This window comes from Bubalus kerabau, chromosome X (genome assembly GCF_029407905.1).
Source record: "Bubalus kerabau isolate K-KA32 ecotype Philippines breed swamp buffalo chromosome X, PCC_UOA_SB_1v2, whole genome shotgun sequence".
In the NCBI taxonomy this organism is placed as follows: domain Eukaryota; kingdom Metazoa; phylum Chordata; class Mammalia; order Artiodactyla; family Bovidae; genus Bubalus; species Bubalus kerabau.
The window spans coordinates 90,459,485-90,473,022 of record NC_073647.1 but is presented as its reverse complement, the minus strand read 5'-3'; the positions used below and the strand labels follow the sequence as shown (position 1 = coordinate 90,473,022).

The following is a 13,538-nucleotide window of genomic DNA, read 5'->3' as shown; positions in this document are numbered from 1 at the left end:
GGAATTGTACAGGAAATTGGTAGAAAGATCTATGGAATAAGCTATTTGATTGAAAAATGGAACAATTTATCAATAGTTTGCAAAAGAGGTCTTGTTAATTAGGTTATGTGTTCTTGGAAGCAATAACAAAAATAGAGGATTAACTTGTTTGTACAGTTCTCATTCCAGAAAGAATTAGAGGCAAAGTAGATGGTTACTTATGTTGGTAATAAGCATTTTAAATTGGGGTGAATGGTGCGTGAGAATGGGGAGAACCTGGTTTTCTTACTGCAATTTTTTTTTCTTAACTTAAGCTCTGGATATGCTGCCATTTTCCAGGACGAACTTGTTCATCTCCTGGTTGAAGAGTATATACTTGAGCAGTTCAGTGGGAAACTACATGATCTTTTCAATTTCTGTCTCTAATCATATCAGATGAGCATTTTCAATAATATCAAGTCATGCCATTTAGGTTCCTGTATCCTAGTGAAAAACATCATGTCTCAATAATAGTCTATTACAGGTAAGCTTTTATCATGTAATAGGTTTTAATATCTGTGTTACTGTATATATGTTAAATAATATTTCACTTTAAAGCTCTAATCTAGACTAAAACTTGTACTTTTTTTTTTTAGGACAGCCAGTAGAGGGGACTTCATGTTTTCTGCGGATCGTTTGGTAAGTGGATGGAGGTTTTCAATCTTCATTTCATTGTTGTTCCTAGTGTTATAATCATAGTAGCCCAAGGGGCTTTTTGTTTGAGAACATTCTGAGGTTGAGAGAGATGGTACCAAGTAACATCTTGCTAGACTTTGCAAGTGTTGTTTCTACTTTTTCATTAAAACTCTGCCTCAATTCCATTCACCTCAAATCATTGTCTACGAACTCACTGTCTATGGTTCTGACGTACCACTACTTTTCAAGTGGATCTTGGTAACTTTATCCTCAGTCTTAAGTACCTCTTCTTAGGTCAGTGAAGTGAAGTAAATTAAAAGGAAACCAAAGATGTAAAAAGACCTAGTAGTTACCCTTGTGGTGTCCATAGAATGCACAAAAGCTAATAGCTATCTTATAGTTTACATGGGGATGGATATCTATTTGGCCTCTTATTTTCTGTAGTATCTTTACATGTGGATACTGTCTACACTTAGGGAATTCCTGTTAAGAATTGACAAAGCCCAATTCTGTTTAGCTAGTGTCATCTGAGAGGATCTCAGGCCAAATTGGGCTGTCTTAGGTAAGCCCTGTTTACTTCTTGTGTGTATATCTAAGTTTGTTTCGTGCTTGGAATGAGGTTGACAGATGGTCTACTGTGGTTCCTAGTATTCATTACTTCGTGAAATATACATTGAACTCATGTGAGTCAGACACTGTGCCAGCCTGTGTTGTAGGTGGGAGGAGATTCAGTGGTAAAGCATAAAGACATGGTCCCTGATCTTGTGTGGTTTACAGTATAAATACTGTTCTCATTGTTTAGTCTGGGAAAGAAAGAAAAGTGACTTATTAAGCTTATAGTTATAACCAGATACTAGATAGTAGAAGATAGATTATTAAAGGGAATGTGATGATGTTGGATAGGGGGAGGTATGAAACTCTTCATTTGCATTTTTCCTAGGGAAATCTTTATTCCAAAAGAGTGTAGACAGCACATATTCTACTTTTGACTTTTATGTATTCTTGGTTCAAAGGCCACTTCTATTTGAGCTTCCAGGGGCAGTAAAAATCCTTGGATTGCATCAAGATAAATGTAGTTGACATTCTTGGAGTGATAGGTTATTCTTTTTGCTTTTATCAAATCAAAGGGTTCAAGACAGTTGTGTCAGTGGCTGCTGTGGGGGAAAACAGAGATCTTGGTGTTCACTGATAGAAAATGATTTCTCTCTCTTTCTTTCTTTTGCTCTCCTTGTGCCATTTTCCTATAGAACATAGGAATTAAGATCATGGTTATTATCAAATGCTTGCTTGAAAGGGCAGGCATTATATCTTAGTCAAATGAGATAATAAGGACCCGGGGCAAAATTCACCTGAGTGGATGGTAATTTTGGACCTCTCTGTTCTCTGCAGTTAGATTTGAAGGTCCTGGTATTGGGGGTGTGGGGTGTGGAAGGTCAGTTGTGGTTGTGGTAGGGACTGGAGCTATTGAGGTTTCTGATAATGGGAATTTCTAGTATATTGTCTCTTCTAGCACAAGGGTCCTGTTATAGTTGACATTAATTCTGTCCTGAATTTGTCAGGATTGGCTTTCCTGGCACTCAGATTTTGAATTTTAACTCTTGAGAAGAGGTTAAACCCTTCTTCTGGTTTATGTTCTCCTGTAAATCTTGGACACACTAATTCTTGTCCCAAAGTTGGAGGAGATGGGCAGGTGGTAAGACTCTTTGGAGGAGTATTACTAGAAGGAAAACAAGGCTCTTCAAAGAAAATGATCCTCTTCTTTCTTTGTACTTTGCTCATAAGAAACATTAATTTCTACAGATTGTGGTGGCTAGAGGTGAGTATGCACACACACACACACACACACACACACACACAGTATTCATGAGGTTCCTGGACCCTCTGGTACTCCAGGTTGACATAGTGCAGCCCATTTAACATTTATCATTTTAACGGCAGCAGGGTGTTTTGTTGTGATAACAGAGCATAGGGCTTGACATTTCTCCCTGCTGTTCTTAATCAGTAATGTAATACTGATTGGAGAAAATGTGCTCTACAGACTCAGCACTGCCTTTTTGTAGTGGCCTCTGGATGTTCATAGGAATATCTGATGGGTTTTGGAGGATATTCCTTGTAGTTCTGATGGATTCTTTGCTCTGTACACATTAAGATCATTAGGAGCCTTTTTTCTTTAAGCTGGGAAGTCCTAATACATTCAACTGTATCCTACTTCAAGCTCAGTAAATTGGTTCAGTTCCATCCACTCATTATTTCCTCCTAAGAAATTCAGGATTTATTTCGCATCATGGTGGGCCTTTGTTAAAGAGCATCCAACTTAACAATTTCAAAGTACTAAATAAGGCAAAGCAGTTCCCGGTGGGCACTATTTCCAGAGTTACCAGAAGTATATTATGTCCAAGTGTTCCAGCCATGACTCTTGCACTTGCTGTGGTTTTGCATTTCTCCTACAATAGCCTGGACTAACTGCATGATAATCAGAAGGCATACTTGAGCCTTTTAGTGGCAATCACGTGCCTCACCAAGGTTGGATACCTAGCAGCAAGCAGCCTGACATTTGGTTCTATCTCTGAATCTAACAGAAAATCTAACAGGTCCAGAAAAACATCTACTTCTGCTTTATTGACTATGCCAAAGCCTTCTACTGTGTGGATCACAAAAAAATGTGGAAAATTCTTCAAGGGATGGGAATACCAGACCACTTGACCTGCCTCCTGAGAAATCTGTATGCAAGTCAAGAAGCAACAGTTAGAACTGGACGTGGAACAACAGACTGGTTCCAAATCAGGAAAGGAATATGTCAGGGCTGTATATTGTCACCATGCTTATTTAATTTATATGTGGAGTATATCATGCAAATTCTGGGCTGGATGAAGCACAAGCTGGAATCAAGATTGCCGGGAGAAATATCAATAACCTCAGATATGCAGATGACACCACCCTTATGGTAGAAAGCAAAGAGGAAATAAAGAGCCTCTTGATGAAAGTGAAAGAGGAGAGTGAAAAAGCTGGCTTAAAACTCAACATTCAGAAGGCTCAGATCACGGCATCTGGTCCCATCACTTCATGGCAAATAGGGAAACTGGAAACAGTGACAGACTATTTTTTTGGGCTCCAAAATCACTGCAGATGGCGACTGCAGCCATGGAATTAAGAGACGCTTGCTCCTTGGAAGGGAAGTTATGACCAACCTAGACAGTATATTAGAAAGCAGAGACATTACTTTGCCAACAAAGGTCCATCTAATCAAGGCTATGGTTTTTCCAGTGGTCATGTATGGATGTGAGAGTTGGACTATAAAGAAGTCTGAGTGCCGAAGAATTGATGCTTTTGAACTGTGGTGTTGGAGAAGACTCTTGAGAGTCCCCTGGACTGCAAGGAGATCCAACCAGTCCATCCTAAAGGAAACCAGTCCTGAATATTCATTGGAAGGACTGATGCTGAAGCAGAAATTCCAATGCTTTGACCACCTTATGAGAAGAGCTGACTCATTTGAAAAGACCCTGATGCTGGGAAAGATTGAAGGTGGGAGGAGAAGGGAACAACAGAGGATGATATGGTTGGATGACATCTCCGACTCAATGGACATGAGTTTGAGTAAACTCCGGGAGTTGGTGATGGACAGAGAGGCCTGGCATGCTGCAGTCCATGGGGTCACAAAGGGTAGGACACGACTGAGAGACTGAACTGAACTGAACTGAATCTAACACATAATAGGGTCGCCCTTCCTACTGCTACTGCTAAGTCGCTTCAGTCGTGTCTGACTCTGTGCAACCCCATAGACGGAAGCCCACCAGGCTCCCTCGTCCCTGGGATTCTCCAGGCAAGAACACTGGAGTGGGTTGCCATTTCCTTCTCCAATGCATGAAAGTGAAAAGTGAAAGGGAAGCTGCTCAGTCGTGTCCGACTCGTAGCGACCCCATGGACTGCAGCCCACCAGGCTCCTCTGTCCATGGGATTTTCCAGGCATGAGTACTGGAGTGGGGTGCCATTGCCTTCTCCGGCCCTTCCTACTACTGTAAGTTAAATCCTTGCCTAGTATGTTGCTGACTTTTGCCCGGTGTTAAACTCCCGAGGCTAACAGCTAACAGGAGATTCTTAGCAAGTTCTCAAATTATTCTTCCTTTGACTCTCTAGATCAGACTTGTTGTGGAAGAGGGATTGAATCAGCTGCCATATGAAGAATGCATGGTGACCACTCCAACAGGTAATCAGGGCTGTTACTCTCATATTCTCATAAAAATTCTGGGGTGGAATTGGGGGAAAATGAGAAGAAAGCAGTCTGAGTAAATCAGTATGCAAAATGAGGCATCTGCATGGAGCTGTTCTTTTAAACAACTTATTAAATTTGGGGACATTTAGTAAAGAAATTTATGTGAATGACTTTTGTTAATAGCTTGCTTGTCAGTTTAAGTTAAAGGTTAATAAATATTCTTCAGCATTCGGGTGTTACCTTTGATGATGGCACATTGGGACCAGATCTAAGAATTGCTGTCAGCTTACCTTCATCTTTGTGGGGAAGATGCTGGTGTTAACAAATGAGTGGGGTGGTTTAGCAATGGAAGCTCCAGGTAAAAAAAAAAAGTAAAAAAGAAAATAAAAACGATGAGGATTGGAGAAGAGTATTTAGAATTGTTCTGCTCTAACAGAGAACAGTCAAGGATCCCTATTTTAGGGATTTGAAATTCTGATATGGTTCTTTATTAAATAATGGAAACTGTTATATCCAGAGGTTGATTTTGTGAAAATTAGGGATTAACCTTGCTGCATCAAAATTTATACAAATTCAGTCTGAGATCAAGGCATGAATGTGTCTTGATAATTACTTCAGTCTTTCTCTTCTGCTTTTAAACACAGAATGCAGGTTAATAAAAGTGGACAGGAATAAGGAGGCTCTCTGCTGTGGCTCACAGTGGGCTCCTAGTTTGAATTTATGGGGTTTCTAGCATTCTTGGCTGGAGAAGGCAATGGCACCCCACTCCAGTACTCTTGCCTGGAAAATCCCATGGACGGAGGAGCCTGGTAGGCTGCAGTCCATGGGGTCGCTAAGAGTCAGGCATGACTGAGCAACTTCACTTTCACTTTTCACTTTCATACATTGGAGAAGGAAATGGCAACCCATTCCAGTGTTCTTGCCTGGAGAATCCCAGGGACGGTGGAGCCTGATGGGCTGCCGTCTATGGGGTTGCACAGAGTCAGACACGACTGAAGTGACTTAGCAGCAGCAGCAGCAGCATTCTTGGACAGAGAAGGCAATGGCATCCCACTCCAGTACTCTTGCCTGGAAAATCCCATGGACAGAGGAGCCTGGTAGGCTCCAGTCCATGGGGTCGCTAAGAGTCGGGCATGACTGAGCGACTTCACTTTCATGCATTGGAGAGGGAAATGGCAACCCACTCCAGTATTCTTGCCTGGAGAATCCCAGGGACAGAGGAGCCTGGTGGGCTGCTGTCTATGGGGTCGCACAGAGTTGGACACGACTGAAGCGACATAGCAGCAGCAGCAGCAGCAGCAGCAGCAGCAGCAGCATTCTTGGAATGTAACAATTCTCCTCTAAATTCAATTTAAGAAACGTGTATGTGATTATCATAAGGCTTATTCCTGCTCGATGAAGTCTACCTCTCCCAATTATTCCCACAGGCTTCTTATGAAGAATTAACTATGAAAAATCATGACTCTTCTTATTGCTTTCACAGGGAACCTAAGATGTTATACAGTGTGTTTGGACAGCAGTTGTTCTGTGCCCATCTACTTTAAACCATACTTTATTAAATAAATAGTTGCTCCAATGATGAAAGTTAAATTATTTGGTTTTATTCCCCAACAGGGTACAAGTATGAAGGAGTGAAATTTGAAAAGGGAAATTGCGGGGTCAGCATAATGAGAAGCGGTAGGTTTGTGTATGTGTGACTTTGTCTCTGCATTCTTAGATACAGTTGCTGTTTTCTGAGAGGCAGGCTTGTCTCCTGAGCTTAAATCTCACCACCTGTGTTGTCTATCCTCATCGTGCCTTTGAATCATGGCCCATGTGTTGCCAAGTTTGGCTAATTTTAATTGCAGAGCATCTTCCCTAGTGGTGTGTCCCCATGGGCAAGCCAGCTTTGAAAAATTCAGAGGAGAGTGGAAGAATAGGGAAGCTTGAAGATTGATGGAGTATGTAATAGCACAAATTCAGACCTGTAGAACTTTGAGCACTCGACTAGAGAAAATCTTTGTTCTGATTTTTAAATTTCTTTTGTGAGGAACAGTCCTACCCTGTCAGGAGCTGGACTGAATGGCTTGTTTAATATTTTTAGTTTTATGTTTGATGAGTATGTGATTATGTAGGCAAAAGAACTTAACTGTGATTAACTCTAAGTGTTTCCAGTTGCTAGTCTAATGTGTTTGTGTTTGAGTCCAACCAATTGCCCTTGTAAATTAACCTTTGTGCAGCAAAATCACATGCCTATAACTAGGACCTATACCTGTTACATGGGGATGATTATTTCCATTCAGCAACTTAATTCATTAATTATTCTTTGTACAAGATCCAGGGTATGGTAGAATCCTCACTTGCTTGCATTGGAAACAGATGGATTTTTTCCCTTTGGCTGAACCTTGTGCATGTGGGATCTTAGTTGCCCTGCCAGGGACTGAACCCATGCCCCCTGCACTGGGAGTGTGGAGTCTTAATCTCTGGACCACCAAGAAAGTCCCCGGATTTTTTTTTTTTTCACATATAAACGTTCCCATTGCTTCTCTGGCTATGAAGTTCTGTTTGTGAACAACTGGGTATCTCAAATAAAATAGGAGCTTTAAGCTCCTTTTTTTAAAATAGAAAGTAGCTCTTAAGTAATGATAGGATTTTCAGAACAATGCTGTTCAACCTTTTAAAACTGGTAAAGACAATGAAGATGGACTTTTAAGGCACAATTTCTTCTGTTTTAGTCCAGCTTCTGCCCTAAAGGCAACAGCATGGTCCTCGCACCCCTAGTGTATACCAAACGACCTTGGAGTGATGCATAGAGAGGGTGTTTTTAACTTTAGTAGCTCTTGGTTTATTTCCATATCTATTAGAAAGAAACTTTTTATATTTTCACTAGTGATATACAGTTTCCTCTTAAATGTAAACAAAAATAATTAATTTAAAGAAAAATATTAAGTAAATAATTGTACAAGAAGAATTTTCATGTGGCCTAAAATCTTGAAGATGATGTGAGAATGATTGACTTTTAGCAAACACTTCCTTAAATGAATTCAGACTCAAAAATAGCTTTACCTTCAGAAACCAAGGGGATAATGGTGGTTTTGGTCTGGATCTCTGGGGGAAGAGGGAACAGCATATTACTCTTGCACTGTTTACCAGCCAAGCCTCTGCCATTGAAGTCATTGCTGGGGCTACATGATATCTCTTGATGTCAGCTTGATCTAAATGGAGAGCCTTTGGTCTACAGCCCTCATTCTTCCATAATATTTTATATTTTTGTCTGATGAAAGTAATACAGTGTCCTTAAAATAATAGAATTAAAATGTTCCTGATATAGAAAAGTTCAGAGAGCAGCTTAAACGCTTTATTACCTGTAATCATGGAAGCATGACAACTCTAAAACTTGTAAGCCAGCAGTAAAGTTAGCTTATCCTAGTTTCGTTGACCAGCCCTTAATCTAGTTTCATTGACCTGAACTAAGTATAAAATCATATTTTATCAGAAGTGGAAGCTGTTAGCTTAAGAAGAATTGCTTCCATTTTGACAGTGTCTTTATTGTGTTAATAATAGTCACAAGCTCTTCTTTGGCTTATTCTCAGACTTTCACTCTCTCTACTCTTAATCACTCTTTTTTGTTTCCTACTTCAAGGTGAGGCAATGGAACAAGGTTTACGAGACTGCTGTCGATCCATACGAATTGGAAAGATCCTGATTCAGAGTGATGAGGAGACACAAAGAGCCAAAGTATATTATGCCAAGTTCCCCCCAGACATTTACAGAAGAAAAGTCCTTCTGATGTATCCAATTCTCAGTGAGTTGTTTGCATTTAATTTGTAACCTTTGATTAAGGTTAAAATTCAGCTTAGTGCCTACCTTCTAGGTACCCTTCTTTAAAAATGAAACTGTTTCTAAATGTGTTCTTTTTTTGTTTTTCTCAGTTGGATTTGGAGTTGCCCTGGGCAGTTCTCTGGGGAATTTTTATTGTGTAATAAGAAAATACACATTAGTCAAACTTTATTAGCTCCAAAAAGCTTCTATTTTAAGATTAACAGATTGAAGCAAAAGATTTAATGAGGCAAAATACATAGAAGACGGAATATATATTAAAATATGTCCCTTTTCTAGCTCAGAGTATAGCAATGGTTTTCTCAAGGATTCATTCTCTTTGGAGGTAATATTTTTTTCTCCTATTCTAGTCTTTTCCTATGCTTGCTCAGATCCTAGAGTTGGGGGTAGCAGGTGGGTATTACATTTGATATCTCAAATACTGAATGAATTTAGGGCTTGTGCATTTGAAAGCTGTAAAGTACGTGGGTTATGTCTGTTGTTGAAAATAACATCATTTATAAAAAATGGGCGTCTTCAAATGAAGCTTTATCTAGGAGTATCTTATGTTAGATTACTACACTGCTTTTACTTTGAAGCAACTTCAAAGGTATTTTGAGATGAATGTTAAAGTTGCCAATGCATTTGATTTTCATTTGATTTCAGGTACTGGAAATACTGTAATTGAAGCTGTAAAGGTTCTCATAGAACATGGAGTTCAACCTAGTGTTATTATCCTACTCAGTCTGTTCTCCACTCCTCATGGTGAGTTCAACAAGAGGCAGCAGCTGGGGCTCTGGATGGTCATGGAGTGGTTAAGCGTGCATCTGTCCAACCATTCATCCTGAAGAAAAGTTCATTTGCTTTCACATTAATTCCTAACTGAATTTTGATAATTATAACCTGTGTTTGTCATCTCTAAGCTTAGTTGTAATACTTTACACCATTCAACCATTCTAATGTTGTTCAAATTCAAATGGAAAAGTATGAACTAACCACACTGAAGGGAATTGCAGTTGTTTTCATAGTGGCCCTGTTTGAGTAGAGCTTGCTGGTGGCTGAAAGGTCCCTATTTCTCTGGCTTCCCACGTGAACCTGAGAAATGCTCTCAAACAGCAAGAAAATCAAGGTTCTAGCTAGCCCTGTGGTCTTTCTGAAGTAAGCTTTGTAGTATGAAGCAAAGAGCAGAAGTTTTTAAACTTAGCCTTCTGCTCAAAGGGCATGATGAAAGAACTTGTATTCTTCATTTACTGAGAGAGGTAAGCCTAATTTAAGACACTGGGTTTCTTTGCCATATAAGCTAAGACAATTATGAAAGTATCCTAAAAAAAATCATAAAGGCATGTAGAAATTCAGTGTTTCAGATAGTCATTGGAGAGACTATCATTTTCATGTAAGAAAAAATCTGAAAGTATATAAGTGACTTACTTGGAAATAGTTAAATAAATATACAGTTGACCCTTGAACAATGTTGGTTTGAACTGCGTGGATCCACTTATACATGGATATTTTTCAGTAGTAAATGCTATAGTACAACACAATCCATGGTTGGTTGAATTCATGTATGTAGAGGAACTACAGATACAGAGGGCTGACTATAAGTTATATGTGGATTAGCCTCCATGTTGTTCAAGGATCAACTGTATGTAATATTATAAAACTGTTAAATCATGTTTTTGAAAAAATATTTAATGATGTCAGAAAATCTAAATGTAGGAGCAGAATGAACGATAGCTTTAGTGAGGCTGACAACTCAGCCATCACCACAATCTTCTGTTGACTTGCAGAACTATGAGTTAGGCTGCAGACTTTTTTAAGAGTCAGAAAAGGAGTGACTTTAGCTTTACATATAGGAAGGTCATATCTAGGACCTGCTTACAGTTTTCCTCACGTTTGATCAATCTATTTTTAGCAACTTTATTGAGCTATAATAGACATACAATATATCACATATTTAAAATGTAAAATTTGATACGTTTTGACATCATTGCAACAATAAAAAAATTTGGTCAATCAAAACAACAGAAACACAACAGCATTAGAATAGGATAAAATGTCATCACCAAATTTAGAGATGACTAATACAAATTATTATGACTACCAAAATCTGACTTGGGTTTAACATGAAACCTAATAAGTCTTTCCTCAACATGAGAGGCTAGACAGATGCACAATACTAATTCAATTTTTATTTTAAATTAATAGTGGTTATCTTAGGGTGGTGGAATTCTAAGTGACTTATGTTATTTTTTAAGCTTTTTTTTATTTTCCAAATGTTCTACAATGAATTTGTATTTGTTTCATAAGAGAAATGTGTTGCTTCTAGTTAGAGCATTTCCTCATTTCCAAAGGTTCCGTATCTCAGTCAACCATGAAGAGGCTACAGAAAAACCACTTGAGAGAGTCACACTTAGTAGGCCATTGATTATTTTGCTATTTCATAATGAATAATTACCTGTAGTTCAAATGTTGATGGTTACAAAGGCTGATTTGCTTGGTCATCTGTCTATATGACAGAGGTAGCATTGTAAATTTTGAGATCACCAAATAATTATTGGGTTTTCTGTCTTTGGGAGTAGAAAAGTAACTGTTAGTTCTTTTATTTTTTATTTTTTTTATTTTTTAACTTTACAATATTGTATTGGTTTTGCCATACATTGACATGAATCCGCCATGGGTGTACATGTGTTCCCCATCCTGAACCCCCCTCCCTCCTCCCTCCCTGTCCCATCCCTCTGGGTCATCCCAGTATACCAGCCCCGAGCACCCTGTATCATGCAACAAACCTGGACTGGCGATTTGTTTCACATATGATAATTTACATGTTTCAATGCCACTCTCCCAAATCATCCCGCCTTCGCCCTCTCCCACAGAGTCCAAAAGACTGTTCTATACATCTGTGTCTCTTTTGCTGTCTTGCATACAGGGTTATTGTTACCATTTTTCTAAATTCCATATATATGCGTTAGTAGAATAGGATACTCATTCTTTGACATTATAGATGAAAAAATCTTACTCTGTAGCATCCTTGCTATGGCTTTTTAGTTTGACTGGGATCCAAGCTAGTCTCTGTCCTTTCCTCCTCCACCTCCTCCCCGCCCAGGCTAGAGTTATAAATTCTCAAAAAGTAGCTTTCTGTGATATAATAAAAAAGTCTTTGCACTTGTTTCAACAGTGTTCCAATTGAGAAACCATCATCTAATGTATGATCCTGTTTCCAGAAGGACTGTATTCTCTCTATCAGCTGCCTTTAAAATAAAACAAACGACTCGTTAGGGGAAAAGTTGCTATAACTGAATATATTTTTCATGTATTGAATACAAAACAGTTTGATTCTAAGAATTTATTAGTGAATGGGTGGAAACATAGTCTGACTACTATAAAAACTTTTCAGGTATCAGAAATTATATAAATAAGAGATTAACCAAGTCTAACTATTTGTCCAAAGGTTATTGCTCTCTGTCTTCTGTCAGTAGTAGACCTATTGACTGACCATAAAATTACTGAATTCTAGGTAATGTTATAAAAAAAATCCCACCATAATGACAATTTTTCTTTTATTTTTGAAGGTGCCAAATCAATCATTCAAGAGTTTCCAGAGATCACAATTTTAACTACTGAAGTTCATCCTGTTGCACCTACACATTTTGGACAGAAATACTTTGGAACAGACTAAGTTATTGAAGGAAAATTATTCTTCTGTGTAATATTACAGTTATGTTTTGAGTTTCTACCTGTTTGGCTAATTCACTTAAGGGATGACATAGAAAATTGTGTTAAAGATACTTTGTAATGTTTGGAAGTAGGTATAGTAAAAAGGAAATACTTGAGGTTTTTTTTATTATTATTTAGTTATTTCTTGACCGTTGGTACCAAATTCAACAATGAAGCACATACAACTCTGAAAATGCTTTAATAATGCTCTTATACAAATTGCTGATTCCTCAGTGCATTGAAACTGTTGCCTAATTTATGAACCTCAGTTTAGAGGTTTCTTGCAGCCACAGATAAAACCCAAATGGAAGTCAGTTCATTGGCCCACTATAGTTTGCATTTTGTTTAGTTTGCTTTTAGTTCTAGGGAGATTTCATGTAGGTGGCTGTTGTTACCTTCCCCTACTCTTTACTTTGTGGTACTATACATGTTGGTAACTTGGAGAGAATGAAAAAAGAATACCTCCTAGAATTTTACATTTCCACTAATATCCTCACTCAATTGGCACTCTTCAGTCAAGCCATTATGTTCTTCGAGGCTCGTTTCCTACCCTATGCATTATTGGTAGGTGCCTTGTCAGTGTAATGCAGTGAAGAGGATGGTAGGGCATTTCCAGCACTGGAACTGTGACATTAATTTACTTAGTCTGAACCAGGGATATCTGGATGCTGACAAAGGAGGGCTAAATAGTGTTAATGGTATTGATGCACTAGAAATAAATTAGTTGGTGGTTTTTCTGAGATATGGGAGGAAAGATGGTTTCTTGCTGAGTTTATGGCCAATAAGTAAATTAGAATGCTTCATTTTTCACTTGGATGTTTCTACTAAAAGTCTTTGATTTGGAGCTTAGTTATTTTGCATGTTTGTCAATTATAGTTGTATTAAAATGGGAAAAATACCTTGATATTAAAAAAATCCTAAGACTTATATGTGTTTATATTTAGGCTCCTGAAAAGAAGAGAAATCATGTTAGAAATCGCTGTTCACATTCTGAAACTTGCTTGTAAAATCCTGATCTCATTTTACATTGATATTAAAACATTTTAACAGTGGTGGCTGGTTGATTACTTGATTGATTATACTCCCATAGTCCCATAGGCAGCTGTTGTGGCTTCTGTTTAAAACAAATAAACAAAAAAACCCGAAAAGAGTAGCAGGCAGT

At 38.3% G+C, this 13,538-nt stretch overlaps 1 protein-coding gene across 1 annotated transcript in view; it reads left to right on the top strand.

Annotated features, from left to right (window-relative positions):
- Positions 1–13,428, top strand: part of UPRT (uracil phosphoribosyltransferase homolog) — a 30,495-nt gene extending 17,067 nt beyond the window's left edge. Inside the window, exons 2-7 of the mRNA XM_055563794.1 lie at positions 615–657; positions 4,789–4,858; positions 6,479–6,541; positions 8,487–8,648; positions 9,329–9,427; positions 12,232–13,428. Coding sequence (XP_055419769.1) covers positions 615–657; positions 4,789–4,858; positions 6,479–6,541; positions 8,487–8,648; positions 9,329–9,427; positions 12,232–12,338 — 544 coding nt within the window. The 3' untranslated portion in view covers positions 12,339–13,428. The remainder of the gene's footprint in view (positions 1–614; positions 658–4,788; positions 4,859–6,478; positions 6,542–8,486; positions 8,649–9,328; positions 9,428–12,231) is intronic.
- The last annotated feature ends 110 nt before the right edge of the window (positions 13,429–13,538 follow it).